Source organism: Colletotrichum spaethianum, assembly GCF_022836535.1.
Source record: "Colletotrichum spaethianum MAFF 239500 DNA, contig21, whole genome shotgun sequence".
NCBI lineage: Eukaryota > Fungi > Ascomycota > Sordariomycetes > Glomerellales > Glomerellaceae > Colletotrichum > Colletotrichum spaethianum.
The window spans coordinates 1-21,538 of NW_026054791.1; the positions used below are offsets into that span (position 1 = coordinate 1).

Consider the following 21,538-nt stretch of genomic DNA (forward strand, 5'->3'; position numbering starts at 1 on the left):
ATCTATATATATACCCTAAATAATAGAAACTTATTTCTAATTACTAGGCTACTTTATACAAGGTCTTTTCTTATAGTTAGACGTTATAATAACTTTTATATATAATAGTATTCTTATTAAGAACTTAGTTTTATTAAAATTATAGATATTATTATTAAGTATTTTATACTTTATAATTATATTTTATATAAATATAAACTAGCCTTATATAATTATAGGATCTTTAGCTAAGGCCTTTTAATAGTTAATTTAATATTAAAATTATATTTTTAATTAAGGGATATATTATATAAAGTTCTTTGCTTATTAGGGTCTTATATATGTCTTATTATATGTATTTAGGAGTTAATTAGCTATTTTTTATATATCTTCTTATTATAGAAAGAACCCTTAATTAATTAGGTTAATAACTTATTTAAGAATTACCTCTTCTTCTATTATAGTTATCTTTATTGATTTTAGTTATATCTTAGCTTATATAATATGTTCTATGTATTAGTTGTAAAGGGTTAATTTAGGGACCTTAAAGGTAAAGGTAGTTCTTTGTATAGGCATTTTTAGGTCTTTTTTGAGAGCCTAGATAACAAAGATAATGCGACTTTTAATTAAGGTAGATTGTATATTTGTATATAGAGGGAAAGATGTGTAAAGGTTAAAGAGGTAGAAAGGAAGTGGATGTGTGTGACTTGCTATGATCCGTAACTTACTATGTAGGTACGTTATAAGATTTAGCTTTTATATATAAGATATATAATCTTATATATCCCTAAGTTAATTTAGTATACATATACTTTTAATCCCCTTAATAAATAACTAAGAGCTAAATATCTAGTCTGTGCCCTCTGCTATGATGTATGTCCCTGAGTTATACATGTTATATAACTAGCTAGTGCTGTTATTCTAACAATATATATACCTATTATAAAAAAAAATTTCTTAATCTTATATATTAATAGTAGATTAGTTATTAGTAGTATTAAATTAACTTTAAAGTACTAGGCTTTAATTTCTTCTAGTTACTTGATAGATATAAGAAGCTAAAGAAATTCGGCTTTTAAATATACGCTTATATTAATACCTATTCACGTAAAATTATCTAGATCTATATTAAGAGGTCAGTAACTATAGCAATTAGTACATTAAAGCAGTTTCTCTACGTAATACTAATAGTAGAGATAAGGCTATATCTAATAAGGTTAAACTATAAAGTAGAGACTCCTTTATAGGTAGGAGCCTAAGGGGTAATAGTAAAAGATGCCTAGATAACAGTTAGCTATACTAACTTAAAGGGTATTACTAATACTTTTTACTAAAAGAATAATATCTAGTTATACTATATATAAGCCTTATCTACTAGCAATATAAGAATTAAAAGCTAGTAAAAGCTTCTTTATATAAGCTAAAGTAATCGCTAAATTATAAGTATCCCTCTTATCTTTAATTTCACGTTAATATTTCTAATACATCTAGTTCTACGCTAATAAGCTAATTATAACAAGGCACTTTATACTAAAAGATACTATATACCTTATTACTATATATATAATATATAATAATATAATTTAAAAAGAAATTATTAACTTTATAGAGCTCTAAATTAGCTATAAGATTTACCTATAAAAGAATTATCCTTACATAATCCTTAGTATACTAGCTAATCTCTATAAGCATGAACCTAACTAGGGGATTCTTATTGTAATAACCTTAACTACTTATAAGCTTATTAGTAATATGTTTACGCTGCTTAAAGAGATTAAGATTAATAAATTTATAACGAGAAAGATAAAGTAATAGTATATAAAGTAATTAGCTAATATAAGTATCTTGCTTAAGGATCTAAAGCTTTATATAAAAGAGGATTATAAGTAACCTTATATAAATATATACTTACTATTAAAGGTAAAAATAATAGTATACTTTAAGGTTAGTAATTAATAGTCTACTTTTACACTTATTTTATAGCTAAAAAGAGGTTAATAGAGATATATAAGTAATCTAGATATAATAGTAATAATAACTAATAAACTAATTAAATAACATATAGCTAGACCTCCTTATAAAGAACTACTTTACTAACCTATAATATAATAAGCTTATTAGAGAGCAAATACCTAAGGATAAGTTAGCTAGGATAAATACTATATATACTAAGATAGTATTACCTAATTAGGCTAAGACTGATGAGTCTGACTAAGAGGTAGTCTAGTAAGTAGCTTTATAAGTATAATAAGTAGAACTAGACTTACTACTACTCTAAATATCTTTACTTTATTACTATTAGTCTTTAAGTAAATCTAAGTTATTACTTATATTACTATCTTTATTATTAATAATAATCTCTTTATTAACCTCTTTTTTGTTTTATATAATTATTTTTATAATTATACTAAGATACTTATACTTTTATAGGCACTAAATTTATTATTAAAATAATTAAATAGACTTAACTTTATATTAACCTTTTATTCTTTTTTAATAAGTATATTAAAAACACTAATAATAATTTCTTAATATATAATATAATAGATTCTTATTAGCTATAAATAAAGCTTACCTTATTATTAAGATCAAAAGAAAAAAAACAGAGGTATATAGTAATACTTCTCTTACTCTTCTTTACTCTTTATATCCTAAGATCTTAGAAGAGGTCTTTTATAGTCTTACCTTTATAAGGTAAAAGTAAACTAAAGCCACTATTATAAACAGTATAATTAAAGTATAATTCAAAGTCTTATTATTAATTAAATAGGGACCATATAGCTAATATAACAATTAAGTAAATATATTAATTAACTTAGTTTAACTTAGTAGTATTAATAATATTAGTCTAGATAAATAAGGTAATATTTAGCTTCTCTATTATATATTGGAAAGGGGCAGGGTTTCGCGTTTTCATTTTTCCTTTTATCAGCCTGCAGACACAATCACAGGCCTGATCAGATGTGACTAAGCAGGACCCTTCCAAGTACAAAAGGGGGCTCTAGTCAGATACTATCACAGAGATCGGGATCTCATCACGAAGCAGACAGAGAAGCTTGACATCTTTAGACAGGCACTTAGACAGACACGGACGAATTCATCACTTTGATATCTAAACAAGACGTGTAATAAGTGACTGTTGCTTTGTTTCCTTAGGCCTGACTAGACCTCTAAGGTCTAGGAGGGTATCCTCCTCCTCCAGAGATCACGACACACACATGCGTACCACTTAGCAACAAGGGCAAATCCGAACAGACTGCAAGACGTGAAGGATACACTTTTCTGGTTTGCTCATGGCCCTGATCAGGCCAAGGAGGACCTGAAAAGAGTAGTATCTCACGGTCTAGGCGTTGGGGTAGTCACTTGGGGTAATCGGTCACTCCAGGTGCACTCGTGACGATACTGGGACCTTGGTGTTTGGTGTGGTTTGTGTGTCAACTGCCCACTTGCTGGCTTCCTTTATCCCACGCAGTTTCAATGGTGCCTCGTGGCGGAATCGAACCGCCGATCTTCTCATTGTTTTATTTCGATTACGCGACAAATCCGATATCAGTACCTCGAAAATAGCTTCAACCAACAGAACATATCATCGAAAAGATATGAAGGAAACGATATCCTCGACCTGATCAGACTCAGTCCCAGACGTGGGAGTGAGCCTGACCCTGAGAAACCGCAATGGACAAGACCCAAGAAAAGCGGGATTCTTCGAAAAAGCAAAGAAACGAACGACCAGCCATGACGACACAATACGGCCAGACAAACCTTCCGCGTGGGCGATCCTTTTGTGGGCAAGCACTGAGCAAGCCCAATCGGAGAAAGGAGCCCGCAAGACGTGAGAGGAAGAAGAAAAACGATAAGATAAGAATGATACCTTCTGCTGGGATCAGTGAGCTAAGAAGCTCTCTCAGCGTAGGTTACGGAATGATCACGACCACGAACCAAGCCCAGAACTTCTCGAGATCTTGTTATCATGCAAGCCTCGGTCTGATCAGGTTCGACATTGCGCTATTAACGGAGACTAAACGTCTCAGCGTTGATGGATCGGCAGCAATGGAAATTCAACGTTCCTTTAGGATTGGCCTGGACTTGACGAGCACCCCCTTTGGAAACTCAATCAAGGACGCAGTAAACCAATGCCTTATAAGAACATATGAAATACTGCTCCCAAGTCTGATCAGGTTGACAGACTGGGCCAGGCAGCAACTCCGAAGAGATTTTACGCGCAGCACCCCAAGATCAATTCAGAGTGATCGATACCATTTACACTTCCCACAACTGGCCTGCCAGGATATCAGCAACATGTCTGAGCCGACCCCATCAACGACCGACACGGGGCAGCTCGGAGGTCTGACTGATCAGGCAGCCTCATTCGCCGGTGAAGCTTTCCAGAGTTACCGAGGCCCTGACGACAATGTGGACACTGAGTCTGAGACCGGTCCTGGGATTCCCAACTTCGGAACCACCAAGAGAAGCGAGGGCAAGGACCCAAGCTCAGGCTATCGGCAGTACAAAGGGAGTCCTGATCAGGCCGGCGAGGACATAAGCCCTTCCCCTGATCTGGCACCAGACTCCCTTACTGCGGCAGACTTCCGGGCCCAGCAACTCTTGATGGCGAACCTATTAACAATGGTCAACGCAAGCATGACCAAGGACCAAGGGTCTGTTAAGCCTGATCAGGGCGGGACAGATTACCTGCGTCGGTCAACCATCAAGATGCCACCGCCGGACACCAAAGGGGCCCCCACCTTTGATGGCTGTAACATCACCGATTTCCTTGACAAGTATGAAGCCTTGACTGGGCTTGCTGGTTACTCTGACAAAGAGAAGACAAAAGCGTTGCCATGGTACTTACCTGATGAACACCGAGCAACGGTGAAGATCAAGGCTGAAAAGGAGACTTGGCAAGAACTAAGCAAGTTCCTTCTTGACACTTACGGACAACTCGACGAAGAAGTCATCCTTCAACCGAACCGCCGCATCAAGGACCTTATGAAGGGAGACTTGATCAGGGACGATAACCTGACAGAAACTGCAACTTTGTTTCAGAAGGTTGAGAGCGTAAGAGAAAAGGCAAAGGCTAAAGGGAAGCCTGTGATGGGCGCCCAAGAGCTGATTGAGCTTTTTGCTATGCGATTTTCCGAAAACACGATTATGGCAGTGTCCTTGCAGATGGGACTTTCCCCTGCTGATCTGTTTGAGAGAGGGAACTTCAGCGCCTTCAAGAGGGCAATGCTCGCATGGGTGGGACAGAAGTCAAGATACAAGGGTCATTACGGAGATTCTGACACTTCTGCCTCCTCCTCATCAGCTACGGTTCCCTATTCCTCAAAGCGGCCTTCCAGCCCTGATCAGGTCAAAGGTACACTCCCTAAGAAGTCTGCTTTCAAAGACATCAAAGTTACGACTGATCCTGCTATGGACGAACTTTCGAAAACAGTAGCAGCCCTTACACTCGCTGTAAAAGCCAGTCTTGAAGCCCAGACTATCTCTAACAGTCAACCCATGGTTGCACGTAGTTATAACGTCTCTGCATCCGGTCCTCCACGGCTATATACACCACCAGCTCGACAACCGTCCTCCTTCAGCAAGCCAGGTTTTGTTCCAGGCCATCCTGATCAGTGTTGGTATGATGCATGCGACCAAAGAAGGTATTGGATGTGCCCGCAACTCAAAAAGGACAAAGAGGCCAACCTGATCATGTTGGACCACGACGTCTACAAGTATGGGGTACTTCGAGGATCGAACGTTGAGGTAAACGAAGTTCCTGATGTTGTTATCTGGGAAGCCCGCAAAAACTACCAGCCTGACCGGGTTACTATCCTCACCCATGTGGCGAACAACACCTTGTTCCCAGAAGCCGCAAAAGCAGCAAAACGTATGATTGACCAGGGTGTTGGACGTCCCTTTCAACCTGAGATACAGTGCTACCCACCGCTGTACACCCAAGACGCCCGGGTGAATCTTGTCAAATGCGTCTCAGTATCCCCTAAGACACACGCCGAAGTCTTCCTAACTCAAGGAGCAAAAGTGAACGCGGTTACCAGGTCATTGGACACAATGCCGCGACCTATTCTGCGCCGCCCTGATCAGGCAAGGCCCCATTCAGTACGCCAAGGCTTTGTTTCGAAAAACATGCATCGAAGAGGGAGCACTTCCAGCACTGGCTCCCAGGCTGAGGAAATGAACATAGATGCCCGTGCCCAGACTCCTCCGCCGACACAACCTACCGGTCCAGTGCACCCTGATCAGGCCTATCAGACTCCTGAAAGTTCAAGGTCCCCTTCTGTTCAAACTGTACCAGCGGGTGAACACGCCAGCTTCGCATATGGCCCAGGATATGCTCAAGGAGCTGCCGAGGAGAGTTCTATCCCAGATCAGCTAGAGATAATGGACCGAGCTGCATCTGCTCAAGCCATTGCCAAGAAATTTGGAGGGAATATTACTATTCCCTTCGAAGTTGCGCTTCGAGTCTGGCCTCAGCTCAACCAGGATGCGATGGTAACGATACGCCAGATGCTAGACAGCAATGGGTATTCGGACATCTACCTAGAGGCTCCCTCTGACCTGATCAGGGAGGTGAAACCATACGAAAGATCAGGAGCCCGCGAGGCAATCGACAGATATAACAGAGACGTCCCGAACCTTATGAGCGGAACTGCCAAGGTCAGACTTATCAAGACGCTTGACTTGACCACCATTGAGTCTATTGTTCCGCACTTTATGATGCCTCACTTTGTGATCAACGTCCGAGTCGGTGGTCTTCGCCCTGATCAGAACGACTTGATCAAGGGTGTCATTGACAATGGTTCACAAATCAACGTTATTTCAAGATCGTACGCAGACAAGCACGCTATCAAGCTTACAACTACGCCGCTTGGGATGAACGCTTTTGATCCCAATTCAGAGCGTGTATCCTTTGACGGAGCAGCTATCGTGCCTGTCTGGGTTGAAGGCCACTGTTTCTTAACCAGCATGTTCGTTGCTGACGATAGAAGGATGAACGAACCACTTCTTCTGGGATCGCCTTTTGGGTTCCATACGCAGATCAACTACGTGTATGGCCCCGACATGATCACGCTGATACTGACAACAGGGCAAACTCGTCTCCATGTCCCGGCCGCATTTCTGAAGTTTGGCAATCCTGGGAAGTTCCTAGATTATCTGCCAGACTGGGACAACTATGTGAGGGCTCTCAAGGACCATCTCCCTGATCAGACCAAGCTGCATCAAGACCAGGAAAACTAGACTCCAGTAACGGTACCAGGACCGTTGCTGGAAAGCTCAAAATTCCTGGACATGAGCTACAAGAGGACGACGAAGAAGTGATCCGGTTATCTGAAAAAGAATCGGATTATCTGGTGAAAATAGCACTGACTACACTCCTTGCCCCAGCTGTGGAGGACGTCTGTAAGACTGCAGCAAAGGTTAGAAGGCACGACAACAAGGGATGTTCTTGCTGCGTTGGAAAGCCCAACCCGCCCCACATCGACACCGATCGTCTTGATCAGGCCTGCCGTCCCAAGGTTTACCTTAACCAGTTGTCAGCGACTATTGGGAAGGTTAAAGCAGAGAGAATCAGGAAGCGGATAGTCAAGCACTTCGACATGATCAACAAAAAGGGAACGCCTTTACCCCCAGAGCAACCGCACAACCGCGAGGTGGATCCGACAAAACATCATCCCCAGCCTGATCAGGCCAAGCGGAATGCAAAGGTATTCACCATGTATAAGGGAAAAGACAAGAAGATACATCCGGTTGACGACCAACCGTCTGACGGATCAACCCCTGACGGCGATCCCCTCTGGAAAGTCAAGAACCTGGCTGAAGCCGAAAAGACAATGCAACCCGATGAGGGACCGTTCCGAGGCCTGATCAGGCCTAAGTATTCAAGTATTGAGCCGTATTCACGCCTCAAGCCAGACAGATTGGCGGCCATCATGGATACACTGGGTCATCTCCTACCCCGCGAGAAGGACCTATTCCTCCAAGTCCTTCTGAACCGCGAAAATGCTCTCGCTTGGGACTTCTCCGAAAACGGCGCGCTTGACCCGAAAGTTGCCCCCCCACAGGTGATCAGGACTGTGCCTCACAAAGCCTGGCGAGAAAAGGGGATTCCAATACCCAAAGCGCTTGAATCGCAAGCTATGGACATTATCCGGGTACGAATCGATAAGGGTATCCTAGAAGAAGGTCATGGGGCTATACGAAACCCTTGGTTTCTTGTGAAGAAGAAGGATGGTTCCCTACGCCTGATCAATTCAGCTACTCGGATGAATGGGGTCACGATTCGCGATGCCTTTGCTCCTCCAGGAGCAGAGAATTTCTCAGAAGACTTCGGCATGTGCCAGATTCTCTCACTCTTGGACTTCTTCTCTGGATACGACCAAGTCCCTCTAGCTGAGGAAAGCAGGGATTTAACAACGTTTGCTACTCCCCTTGGACTTCTACGCATGTGCACCTTACCGCAAGGTGGTACCAATTCTGTGGCACAGTTCATGAGAGTTATCACCCGGATACTCTATGACCTTATACCACATTGTTGCCGGGCTTTTCTTGATGATATCGTCATCAAAGGGCCTACAACCACGTACAACGATGAGGAGCTCCCTGATCAGGCCGGCATTCGACGCTACATCTACGAACATATTCGCTACGTCGACATGGTGCTCTTCAATGTCGAGTTGGCAGGCTGCACAATAGCTGGCAAGAAATCACAATGGCTTCAGAGAACGGCTATTATCGTCGGCTATGTCTGCGGTTCTGGAGGTCGCCGCCCTGATCAGGCGAACGTCATCAAGATCAAGGAATGGGAAGAATGCAAAGACATCAGTGAAGTCAGGTCATTTATAGGGATGACTGGGTTCTACAGATCATGGGTCGACAGATACTCGGAGATCACTTTGCCTTTCCAGAAACTCCTCAAAAAGAACGCCACGTTTACCTGGGGGCCTGATCAGGTCAACGCTATGGATACCCTCAAGTCCAAACTAACAACTTCTCCTGTAATCATTTCATTATCCTATGGCCCAGAAGCTGGGTTAGTGGTCATCAGCACAGATGCGAGCCTGCAAGGTTGGGGCGCAGTACTAAGTCAGATGATCGGTACCCAGAGGGCTGTGGCAAGGTATGAAAGTGGTATCTGGAGAGGCGCTGAGTTAAAATACGACTCTGGGAAACTGGAATTGAGAGCGGTTTTGATGACATTGAAGAAACTCCGAAACTACGTCTACGGTATCAGATTTTTGTTGGAAACTGATGCACAGGTCCTAGTTGCTCAGCTCAACGGAGGGTCTCACGATCTTCCTGGCGCCCTAATCACTAGGTGGATTGCTTGGATACGTCTTTTCGACTTTGACGTCAAGCATATACCGGGGACGAAGAATGTGGTAGCGGATGCGCTATCACGAAAAGCACCAGGGCTGTCCGATATCGAGGAATACGAGAGCCCTGATCAGGTTGAAGATTTCATCGACGCCAACCTCTACTTTGTTCGACTGCACGAATCATTCGGAGGATCCAAATCCGGCATTTCAAAGACCTCTCACCTGCATCAACTCCCTGAAGCATGGCTCCGCCCTGATCAGTACTGGACTGACCGAACGAGACAAATCATCTTCCATCTAAAGACACTATTACGCCCAGATGGAATATCACAGCATACTTTCAGGAAGTTCAAAATAGAGGCCTGGTGTTATCTTGCTCGAGATGGCTATTTATACCGCCGACCAACAAAGAGATGCCCGATCCCTAGACGCCTTATTGACGACCCAAAGATTCAGGAGAACCTGATCAGGAACGCACACGTCGAATCAGGACACCGGGGACGCGATGCAACATTCCATCGGCTTTCTGTATCCTATATCTGGAAAGATATGTACCGGAGGGTGCAGGCCCAGCTCGCGTCATGCCCATCCTGTCAGAAGGCTCGATCAACCCGGATGGACGACTGGCACATCGGTACAGTCCCAGGGGAATTACCGTTTACGAAGATATCTATTGATGTCCAGTGGATTGGTTCCTGGGCACTGATCGAGGGACGTTGTGATATGACGGGTTGGCCCGAAGCAAGGAGGGTAAGGACTGTCACCTCTGATCAGGTCGCCGACTTCATCTGGGAAGACTTTTTCTGCCGCCACGGTGTCTGTGGAGAGATGATTGTCGACGGCGGACCAGAAAACAAAGGGACTGTGGACCGCCTGAATGAAAAGTATGGTATCAGAAAAAGGGTTATATCAGCGTATAACTCAAAGGCGAACGGGGTCAATGAACAAGGCCATAAACCCATTGCGCACACCATCTTGACCTGGTCAGACGGAGGAAAAAGAGATTGGGGGAAAATTGTGCCTACTACGCTGTTTGCAGACCGAACGACAGTCCGCGCACCAACGGGCTACACACCTTTCTTCCTAACTACAGGATACGAAGCGATCACACCCATCGAAGAATCTACCTTGACTTGGAGAGTATTAGACTGGGGACGAGTTCGTGACCCTGATCAGGAACTCGCTGCCAGGATACGCTCCTTTGAACAACTTGAAATCGATAGGGAGACTGCAGCCAAGAATGTGGCTCTTGCGAGACAGAAATCTGCGGATTACTATAACGCACGCCATCAACACACAATGCGGTCAGAGAAGCTTCAGCCTGGCGATTTAGTTCTTGTCTTCGACGAGAAACGCGCAATCGACAAATCGAAAGCTAGGAAACTTACATACCGTTGGCAAGGCCCTTTACGAGTCCACTCTGTGTCTGAGAACTCGGCATCGTACCGCCTAGAGACGCTTGCTGGTGACCTTATCACGAGGGCCACATACGCTGGGAAACGTCTCAAGAGATATATCGAGAACGACGCCGGTTTCTGGGAATCGGAGGATCCTGCGTGGGCCAAAGCCAAGCTCAAAGACGAAATAACCCCCTTCTTCCCAGCCCAGGACCACCAAGACGAACTTTGGGAAGTAGACATGGCTCCTAGCCCTGATCAGGACGAAGACATCATGCAGACACGATCGAGGCTTCAACAGCTACGCCTCGAAAAAGAAAACGACACGCTCCGCAGAGAACTAGAGCATTGGAAGTCATCGTCCAGACTTGCGATTGACATCCAACCCAAGGACTCGGCAAAGGACGCGCAGTATACTGACATGACACAGCAAGCCTGATCAGGCCTGCTGTCATATCCTTTCATTTTCCTTTATTAATGTCTACATCGCACTGTCATTTCCATAACATTTCGCACGCATTTCCTTTCACGAAAAGTTCATTGATTCGGAACCCTTATTGCATTCATCAATAAACTTGGGGACGAGGTTATCTGGGAAAGGAAACGCCTGATCAGACCTAGAAACATCCCAGAATCACCCCAAATCCTAAGCCCAAACCACCAAGTCATCAGACAACCCTATATCCCTAGTCCGAATCCTCATCATCACCCTCCGTCTTCCAGTCAATACTATCCTGCACCCAGATAGAGCCATCCAAGATACCAGGCGACTTTCTCTCCTTCTTAGAAAGCCCCTTATACTGATCCTTGATAAGTTTCATAAGGTCAGACCGAAAGAACTGCGTGGAATCGATAGAAGAGATATTGTTAGGAATGCTTGAGGGGACGCCGCCGCCGCTGGCTCTTCGCTCTTTGGTGCCCTTTACCCGACCCATGTATCCAAACTCCTGGTAAAAGTCCTTGTTTCGATAGCAGCATTGGACTTGAGTCTCGTGGTAAAGGCAATTGGAGCATGCATTGCCGAATTCGTTAGGAAGGGAGACGCATTCCCAGAAGGGGACGAAACAGGCGACCTGATCAGGCCCAGCCCGGACAGCCTGCCAACCCTTTTCGCAGCATTCGCAAGGGACAGCATTGCGACCACCAAGGCCATGGACAGCCAAGGCGGCGCCAGCCTGCATGCGACTAGCAAGCTTCCAAGCCAGGGATCCAAAAGCACCCTGATAACCGGCATAGACGAAAACGCGACGCTTGAACAAGCCAGTCTTGGTATGATCTTGGAGGACTTGAAGGACATTGCCTCTTGCGATAGCCTGCCAGAAGGCCTGAGCAACTTTCTTGCGAGTCTGACCATTCTGAATTTCATCGGCAAACTGGACTTCGCAGTAGAGACTACCGATCGGAGACTCGAGTTTTCGCCACACTAAGGAAGTTGCGATCTGTCTGATCAGAGCTATGAACCTTCAACAGGGAGTAGGGGACGACTTACTGTGGCATTGACAGGAGTTATGGCCAGGTAATTGTTTCCAGCAGGAGGGTCGCAAGTAAAGAACCACGGGTTCCAGGCAGCTTCAGGCTTGCGCTTGGGAGGCATGGCGATGTCTGATCAGGGCTGTGGTGAGAAAGTTAAGTTGATTTGTTGAGTGGTTTTGAGTTGCAGAAAAGATGAAGCTTAAGAAGCAACGTGAAGTTGTGTGGAGGAAGAGAAGAAGTGATCTGAAGGAAGATTCCTGGCCTCTTTTTTTTTATCCTGCTAACTACGGCCTGCTTCTTCTAATTCACTGATCAGAGGGAAGGAACTAAGAGAAAAGAAGTGATTCACTGTTGTGAACAGGAAGAAGTTATTCACTTTTGTGAACATTGGGCAGATGAACAACTATCTTCTTTACCTTCCTGTATCCACCTTTTTACTCTTTCTCTTCAGCAACTTCGAATTGCTCCTTCCCTCACAACAAGGTCAAGATTCGTCAGAAACAAAGCTATAAAATAAGCCCAAGAAACCCGCCAACAACAACTTTCACTTTTCCTTCTTCCACCACCACCATCAACTTCAGCCACACAATTTCGAGCCAACCAACAATCAACAACACATTATTCCCTTTTTCTTTTTACTTTCTCACCCTGATCAGACCCATCTACACACATCTACAACTCATCATGTCTTCCTTCCAAGCCGTTAACGTTATCTGGAACGCTCCTGCCGGCCCAGATGGAACCAACAACATGTGGGTTTTGGAGCACTGCCAAACTCTCTTCGAGGAATGCCGCATTCAGAATCTCAGCGACAATCTCCCTGATCCGACTAAGCAAACCACGAACGCCATCAAGATGCCGCAGAAATCACAGCACGCGCATCCCGAAGACCTCAAGCCACTCGAAGGGTTCACAGACCCGGCTACTGAAGACCCTATTACTCCGCTGAGACCTCCCAACTGTCCTGGTCCGTCTGATCAGGGCGACGGACCTGCTCCCATGTGGATTCCGAGTAACAACGCGTCTGCCATAAGCATGATGTATAATCGCTGGGCAAGGGCTTTTCGCAAGATGGTTCTTGGGGGAAGTGGACAAACAACGAGTCAAAAACCTACCTCCCTGGTATCTACAACGCGGTTGGACATTTGGTTAAGCAGTCTTGGATGGCCTCTGACGATGTCCAAAGTCTTGCGGCATTTGCTGCTCGAGATGCCAAGGTCAATTGCTTTGTTGCCGACAGCCCTCCTTGGAGCCGCGACACCCCTACTGTGACGGCCAGACCTGATCAGAAGGACCGGATTCGAAAGGCGGACTGCCTGGCGTTCGTTACCCATCACATCAATCATTTCACTGCCCTCTTCGTTAACCAAGTTACTGGACGATCTTTCTGGTATGACAGTATGTGGAGAGACGGAGATGCAACCCTTCGGTACGCTATTGATATGGACCGTCTCTGCAAGTTCTATCAGAGCGTCAATGCTGCCCCCAACCTGATCAAGGTGATCCGCATGAAAGCAGGCATTGTGATCGGCCCTCAACAGCCTGACGAGTGGACTTGCGGAATGCATGCAGCGGAATTCATCAGATGCTGCATCCGAGACAACGTTACCAACATCGCAAAGAGTCCGACTTGGACGAAGGTTTGGAACGATAGCAGAGGCAACGTCATTGACCACGTTAACCATTTCTGGCGTCAATGGGTTACTGAAGAGTTCAGTAAACCAGGAAACTACGGCAGAAAGGACCTTCGCAATAAGCCGAGGCTTGTACTGGACAGTTATGACAAGAGACTTCGACAAGAAGCATCCAGCAAGCCTGATCAGACTAAGGAGGACACACCGGAATTCTCTAACACCTTTCCTGGGACTTTTAAGCCCATCAAAAAGACGCCTTCTTCAGCACCTCAAGACGACGATCTCACCAGTCTCTTTGGTTCGATGCGCCCCCCTCAGATACTGGTGCGCCACAGGACCAGCCAGGCTTCTCTACCACGCCAGCCCCAGAAGGTAACGTGGTGAGGCCATCTCCTAAGCCTGATCAGGCTCAGGATGTAGACGACGAAGAGGAGGTTAGCGATGCTGAGTCTGAGGCCACCGCGAAGCCCGCGCTCCCGCGCTGCCCCCTTAACCTCAAGCGATTGTCTAATGTGGCTTCTACTGCGTACATGAAGGCTGAAGGACAGCGAAATGCTTATGAGAAAGCCCTGTTCAATACACAGGAGCAGCGCCACAAGCTAAGGGAGCGCAGGGTCAAGTCTATTACCGACTACACCAGGGACGAATATGTTAGTATGTTCGAGAACCCTTATGAGACGGTGGCAGTGCGACAGCGCCCTTGGCAGCTGTTTCTACGACCTACAATTGCACCTGGATGGGAGGGTCATAAGCGGTATGATCAGGGACGGGAGTGGGATGCTAAGTTCGAGGAGGAGCGTCTCGAGGCTGAGAGGGAGGCAGCTCGTAACGAGGCGAGTGGCTCGAGATACTCTTTCCGCCGCCGCTAGGAGGACATCACAGGTCTGATCAGGGAGGATACAATAAGGAGGATTGGTTTTTGCTTTTACATGTCGTCTGCCCCTATGCTTTTACACTTTTCTCCTTTTAATATGTTGCGCGAAGAAGAAAACTGGGGGACGATTGGAAAGGGGCAGGGTTTCGCGTTTTCATTTTTCCTTTTATCAGCCTGCAGACACAATCACAGGCCTGATCAGATGTGACTAAGCAGGACCCTTCCAAGTACAAAAGGGGGCTCTAGTCAGATACTATCACAGAGATCGGGATCTCATCACGAAGCAGACAGAGAAGCTTGACATCTTTAGACAGGCACTTAGACAGACACGGACGAATTCATCACTTTGATATCTAAACAAGACGTGTAATAAGTGACTGTTGCTTTGTTTCCTTAGGCCTGACTAGACCTCTAAGGTCTAGGAGGGTATCCTCCTCCTCCAGAGATCACGACACACACATGCGTACCACTTAGCAACAAGGGCAAATCCGAACAGACTGCAAGACGTGAAGGATACACTTTTCTGGTTTGCTCATGGCCCTGATCAGGCCAAGGAGGACCTGAAAAGAGTAGTATCTCACGGTCTAGGCGTTGGGGTAGTCACTTGGGGTAATCGGTCACTCCAGGTGCACTCGTGACGATACTGGGACCTTGGTGTTTGGTGTGGTTTGTGTGTCAACTGCCCACTTGCTGGCTTCCTTTATCCCACGCAGTTTCAATATAAATAATAAGAAATTAAATCTAATAATATAAAAGACTTATAGAGCAACTTAGTAGTCTTATAGATATAAAGGCCCTTATATAATTTATAGCTAACTATTTATATATTCATAGATATATTAATAATACCTATGTTATTAGAATTATTAACCTGCTTCTTTTTTCTGCTTAGTGCTTCTTACAATATCTTTAACCTTCTCTTAATCTTATTCCTATTACTGCTATTATTTTTAAAGTTAATTGTTTTATCTTAGACCTAAGTATAAGAAATAGCTTAGGTAGGGGTTATATAGCTAGTATTACTGAAAGCCTTATTGTATAAGTAAAATGGTTAATAGGCAGAAATATTAACTAGTTAAGCTATTACTCTATAAAGTAAATTGTTGCTAAAGGAATCATTAAGGGTAATTAATATAGGCCATGACTTATTATAAAAGGGACAGTAAGTCCCTTTGAATTTGCCTTTAAGCTACTTATATTTATAACCCTTAGTGTTTTTTGCTAATAAGCAGATTAGCTTATCTATAAAGCAAACTATAATAATAATAAAAAAGATAAAAAAAAAATTTTAAAGTAATAATAAAAAGGTATTAAAGGAGATATTATCTCTTTTTCTATATATCTAAGTGTATATACTCTCTAATCTTTGTTTTAGCCTACTTAGCTATTATATATCTAATCTTCTATAAAGCAAAAGCTTAGCTACCTATACTAAAAATATAAAAAACAAAATACACTTAGAGATAAAGCTTAATAAGCTAAATTTAACGCTATTAACTATTTTTAAGAAACTAGTATAGATTATATTATGGTAATAAATAACAAAAAATAATGAATATAGTGATAGTTTTTAGCGATATTATTATAGTTGCCTGATTAGTATTTCTATGAATTTTTTATTACTGCCTAGTATATAATATGCTAATAGCTGGCAAATACCGGATTTCTCTCTCCAGCCGTATAAGAATACTTTGGTTCCTGGCAATAGGGTGTATAGGCTAGCCTCATGAGGGCATTCACAACTCTATTGACCTAGATGATGTGTATTTATTGCTGCTGCAACTGTCCTTCACTGCTTTGTGTATATAGACATCTTTGGATAAAAGCCTGAAGATGAGGGACGCCAGCGGCCAGGGCAAATTGTACTTCCATCCCCTAGAATGACCTCTATCCAGCATGGCCTGGCCTACGCCAACCTTTGAGACCTGGCAGCTCTCAGATAACAAGATTGGCAGCTGTCGGATAACAAGATATCTTGCAGAAAAGAAGCCTACGATATCAGAATTGGTGACGATTTATATGGGGGGGGGGCTGGGCGGAGGAGAGTCGGCGTAACATTCAGCCGTCTATAGTCGGGTTGGCACTTATGGAGCACCGTACAAGTCCTGGGTATCGCAACCCATGAGGGTCTAATGGTCCGGGCACACGGAACATGGTAGGCTGGCAAGCTGTTGAAATACTGCATTGTGTCCCTCTCCAGTTGGACTTTGGGAGGCTCTTGGCTAGGGTAGCAGGCCTACATTTGTGAAAACGCTGCAGCTCACTTTTCAGCCCCGGGGGCAGCATTTGGCCTGGAGGTGATCTCGTTGAATTAACTACCTGATGGAACGGTGTTAATCAAAGTAAATACTCACATGATAACAGATGCAAGCCTATAAGCTTGCGAGGCCTGTCTTAACACGCCGTGACGTTTGGATTGTAACGTTGATCATTTCACATGAGATTCGATATGCAGCTCCTTAATTGCTTTCTTCCTGTCGCCGCGGTTGCTGGTCTAGTTGCAAGTTACAAATTCCCCTTTCCCAAGTTATCGACCCAGTCGCTGCCAATGAGTCCTCCTCGCGACCTGTTAACTCAAGCCAACAGATCCAAATGTGCGCATCCTTCAAGCCAAATTCCACCAACGTACTTGTTCAAAGTCTCCGCTGCAATGGGTCCCACGGCATCTCAGTCGGTAGCCTTGTTCAGTATTAAAGGACAACTGGATATCGTCGAGAACCTCCACGTCTACAACATCTCGGTGTTCGATACCTCTGATGGTGCCCGCATAAAGATCTGGCTCGACGTGCTGCCAAACACGACCGGGTCTGAAGCAGGAGGCGGTCTCGGTCATGTTCAGAACGTTATATTTGAGAAGTATGAGAACAAGAACAACGACCATAGGCTTTCCTCAACAAATTTCTTCCGAGTCAATAGCTGATATTGGAAAGGGGTCATCCAACTTACACAGTGCTACTTCGCTACAAGCCAAGAGGCCTGCCGCAAATATCCCGTACGTCATCGGAGATGTGACGCCCGTGGTCTTCACTTCATATGATGATGTTTAGACTGCATTGGTTGTCAAGGAAATTGTTCTCTCAGACTTCACCGGAACGACACCGAAGAAGGACAACCCAAGTGTCGGTTCTCTCATTTGCAGCGACCCCTCTGTAGGTGTCATCCAACCTCATCCGAGTGCAAATACACTTTCTCAATTTTCCCAACTGATGCGCGAGTAGGTCTGCAGGAACATCCAAGCCCATAATATCATTGTCTCACCTCCCAGCGGCAAGCCCGCCAAATAGGGCATGCACCAACATGGACAAGACACTGCTGGACATTGACTGCATCTAGTTCTTGCCGGGATTTCGCACTTCGGCTGCATCTCTAAGAAGAACTGAGAGGGTGTCTATTCGGCTCATAAGCTCCTTGATGGCTGGTACCAAGCCGGAAGTGATTGGAGGCCAAGACTCAGAACGCGTGGTCTGAGCCGTATTCATGTTGGTGCCAAGCACCTTGGCCACCTCTTGGATGCTTGTTCGGGATTGGCCTCTTGCGGCAAAAAAAGTTCAGACTTCGAATGAAAACAACGATTCACGGTATGCCTCCTTTTATTGTCGTTGGCACCGGAGCAAAATCCACGGAAATTTGCCAAAACTGTTGGCACAAGGTATACACAGTTTACTCGGGAAAGAGAACCCCTAACCCAGCACTCCAGGGATGATAAACAGATGAAATAAAGCGGAACTATTTTTATCCGCCACCAGTTCACTCATCTCCGACTGGCTTGGGTTTCGCATTGAGCGCGAACTTTTGCTCGGATGGTCCGCAAGCATACGTATCACTGGAGGAGGTGAACTCACGCCACCCCAAGAATGTGCCAAGGCGGACAAATTGGGGGGTGTGACACAGATTCTGTCTCCAGATTCTATCCCTTCTGTACCCTGGTTCTCATACTTATCGGGCGGGCCTATGCAAACAATAGGGAATGTTACGGTCGATTTTGGTAAAGCTTGATGGGGGCGTCCACTTGTGACCGCATTCGTTGTGTCGCTCTAAAGATAATCGGATCATATGATAGGAGGAAATTCTTCTCCGACCTCGCGTGTCAATGTAGCCAACGGCCACAGCCATGGCGCGATGGAAGACTAAACCACGGGCTATTCCAAAGCCCCACACGCTAGACGATGTCTCCTTGACGATCACCAAGAGGAGCGACGGCCATGCGTTTAGAGGTGCCAATGAGGCGCAGTCCGTATATCGGTGTAAGCAGCGAGTAGCATTTCTCCAGGTTTGGGCAGCCGTTAGCACATGGGGTAGAGTACATGCCGAATCGGGAAATCCAGGGTTAGCTCCCAGTCGTATAATACTCTGTGACGCCTCTCGGACGACAAATGTATCCTCGCTCGTCGCATCCTCCTCGCCTCGTTAGAGAGTCTCCACCAAGTTCTCAGCTATTCTGGCTAGATCAAATCAGCCAAAATGGTATCTGGAAAGGTTTACAGCTGGTAAAACAGGGATTTCTGTCAAGCAGAAATGGTTTCTGACATTGTGCTTCCAGGTATTCTGCCTTACTGGCGGCTATGTGTATGGTGTTGTACGGCTTCGATGCTTCCGTGTTCAACGCCGTTCAGGCTTCGGACAACTGGCTCGCGTACTTCGATCTCGACCCAGTATGACGATAAGTCTATAATTCCATCGCATATGGCCTCTCCTTGCTAAGTATCACTCTTAGGACGAAGACACTCAGCTCATTGGCCTCATCAACACCGTGTATACCATAGGCGCTATCATAGCCGGCTTCTTCTTCGGTGGCCCCCTGGTATGTAGATTTCACAAATGATGAGTTGTTTACATATGACCACGAGATGCTGATAGTTATAGGCTGACTGGGCTGGTCGGCGCATTGGAATGGGCGTTGGCTGTGCTCTTACCATCGCCGCAGCCTTTATGCAGGCTTTCGCGCCCCACCATAATCTCGGTGTCTTCATGGCCGGCCGAGTCATTATTGGTATCGGTCAAGGCCTCGCATTAAGTAGAACTCCCCTACTACTACTGTCACAAGGTGTCACAATTTACTAACTACCATCAGCTGCTGGCCCTGTGTACATTAATGAAATCACACCCGCCGAGATTCGCGGTGTGGTAATGACGTTTTGGCAGCTTAACTTCAGCGTTGGTAGCTTCTTGGCTTTCTGGATTAACTGTCCGTAGTCGCTACTGTCTGCCTATCTTGAAGTAAACTAACAAGCACTCCAGACGCATGTGGTCTAAACCGCGAGAAACTTGGAGACTGGGACTGGCGCATGGTTGTGCTATTCCAGATCCTCGTCCCAACGATTGTGTGCAGCACGCTGTGGACCATCCCCGAATCTCCCAGATGGTACGTCCAGAAAGGCAAACCCGAACTGGCTCGCACAGCTCTTCTCTCGCTGCGAAATACAGAGGAGGAGGCCGAGCAAGAACTTCTAGCTATTAGAGAGGCCATTGAGTATGAGAAAGAAGCCATCAGCACCAATTACACCGCTCTGTTCAAGGACCCCTCGGTCCGCAAGCGTCTCTTCCTGACAATTTTTCTCAATGTTGGACAGCAACTCACCGGACAAGGCACCCTCAACAACTACTCGACTCAGATTTACCGCAAGGTTTGGCCGAGCAAGTCAACCATTAACCTTATCAACGCACTCAACGGTACTTTCGGTATTCTTTTCACGTTGAATGCTACGTGGACTGCCGATCGCTTTGGTCGTCGATGGTTATTCATGGTCGGTGCGGTAGGTATGGGCTTTTGTATGATGGTAGTCCCTGTTGTGGGAATGGCTACGCCGGACCTGGCGGGAGGCACGAAGTCTCAATCTGTTGGCATTTCGATCGTCTTCTTGCTCTTCCTTTTTGCCTTTTTCTACAAGCCTTCCTGGTAAGTGTCTCTCCATTCATTGACATAGCTGTGGACGTAGGCCTGACTATGAATAGGGGCGCTACTGTTTGGATCTACACCGCCGAAGTTTTCTCGATGAACATTAGAGCACAAGCCGTTGGGATGTGTTCCCAATCGCAAAACGTTGCGAATACCATTTTCCAGCAATTTTTCCCTACATTCCTCAAGAACACTGGCCTCAAGTGCCTTTTCTTCTTCATGGCTGTCAACTTCTTGCTGGTAATATACGTCTGGTTCTTCATCCCCGAGACGAAGAAAGTGCCCCTGGAAGAGATCGATGTGCTGTTCGGAGGCGTCAATCACGTGGAAAAGGGCAGCCAAATGGTCGGCCTGGGGCCCGAGAATGAGATTAGGGATTTTGAGGCTGAACACCAGTCACGCAAAGCTCCAGGAGTCAAGGATGCGTAGTCGGATTCAAGTTTAACATGCATCTGAGCGCGTGTAGATGGCGCTAAAGACCGCGCGCTAGGTTGAGATGAAGCCTAATCAAGAGACCATCTGACTTATGACATGCATGTTAGCTTCGGCTACACTTGGAAGATTAGGCTGTATCAGATCCCCAAGTGGCAATGCAGGCTTAGTCTTTCAATTCTCCAAGTAGCGGTACTGTACGCTGGGTCGAAAAAGGACATGGTGGGGTGTTGAAGGACCTCGGCTCGGCCAATTATAGGGCCAGGGGTCCAATATGCGGGGTAAATACGAAGTCCAGTTCTCGCAGCAATTCGCCGTTTGCGGCTAGAAAAGTTAACGAAACCCGCGAATCTTTGTGTTGTAACAAGTTTATCCTAAAGAAAACCTTTACAGCTCCTGTCCCTTGCCGACACAGGCGACTCGGCTTGATTTAAAAAGATCTCGTTGAGTGATCTGACTTGCCTCGGAGAACAGCAGGTTCATCCAGCTCTTCAATCTGTCATCGTATACATGCTGCGGGATGTCTGAGC

The 21,538-nt window shown here is 45.3% G+C and overlaps 6 protein-coding genes across 6 annotated transcripts; 5 read left to right on the forward strand and 1 right to left on the reverse strand.

Annotated features, from left to right (window-relative positions):
* Positions 1-4,278: 4,278 nt before the first annotated feature.
* Positions 4,279-7,224, forward strand: ColSpa_07954 (uncharacterized protein; the record flags this gene model as incomplete). The annotated part of the gene is made up of 1 exon (XM_049274166.1): positions 4,279-7,224. One exon carries the CDS (start codon positions 4,279-4,281, stop codon positions 7,222-7,224), a length of 2,946 nt encoding a protein of 981 aa, XP_049130123.1.
* Positions 7,225-10,601: 3,377 nt separating this feature from the next.
* On the forward strand, positions 10,602-11,138 carry ColSpa_07955 (uncharacterized protein; the record flags this gene model as incomplete). The annotated part of the gene is made up of 1 exon (XM_049274167.1): positions 10,602-11,138. The coding sequence occupies one exon, from the start codon at positions 10,602-10,604 to the stop codon at positions 11,136-11,138; it is 537 nt and encodes a 178-aa protein (XP_049130124.1).
* A 247-nt stretch (positions 11,139-11,385) lies between these two features.
* ColSpa_07956 (uncharacterized protein) lies at positions 11,386-12,293 on the reverse strand (the record flags this gene model as incomplete). The annotated part of the gene is made up of 2 exons (XM_049274168.1): positions 11,386-12,138; positions 12,189-12,293. 2 exons carry the CDS (start codon positions 12,291-12,293, stop codon positions 11,386-11,388), a joined length of 858 nt encoding a protein of 285 aa, XP_049130125.1.
* Positions 12,294-12,856: 563 nt separating this feature from the next.
* On the forward strand, positions 12,857-14,675 carry ColSpa_07957 (uncharacterized protein; the record flags this gene model as incomplete). Its single annotated transcript, XM_049274169.1, is given in 3 exon segments — positions 12,857-13,246; positions 13,261-14,130; positions 14,142-14,675. 3 exon segments carry the CDS (start codon positions 12,857-12,859, stop codon positions 14,673-14,675), a joined length of 1,794 nt encoding a protein of 597 aa, XP_049130126.1.
* A 2,655-nt stretch (positions 14,676-17,330) lies between these two features.
* ColSpa_07958 (exopolygalacturonase A) lies at positions 17,331-17,600 on the forward strand (the record flags this gene model as incomplete). The annotated part of the gene is made up of 1 exon (XM_049274170.1): positions 17,331-17,600. The coding sequence occupies one exon, from the start codon at positions 17,331-17,333 to the stop codon at positions 17,598-17,600; it is 270 nt and encodes an 89-aa protein (XP_049130127.1).
* A 1,642-nt stretch (positions 17,601-19,242) lies between these two features.
* On the forward strand, positions 19,243-21,005 carry ColSpa_07959 (quinate permease; the record flags this gene model as incomplete). Its single annotated transcript, XM_049274171.1, has 6 exons — positions 19,243-19,332; positions 19,395-19,481; positions 19,544-19,694; positions 19,752-19,865; positions 19,919-20,576; positions 20,633-21,005. The coding sequence occupies 6 exons, from the start codon at positions 19,243-19,245 to the stop codon at positions 21,003-21,005; spliced, it is 1,473 nt and encodes a 490-aa protein (XP_049130128.1).
* Positions 21,006-21,538: the final 533 nt, after the last annotated feature.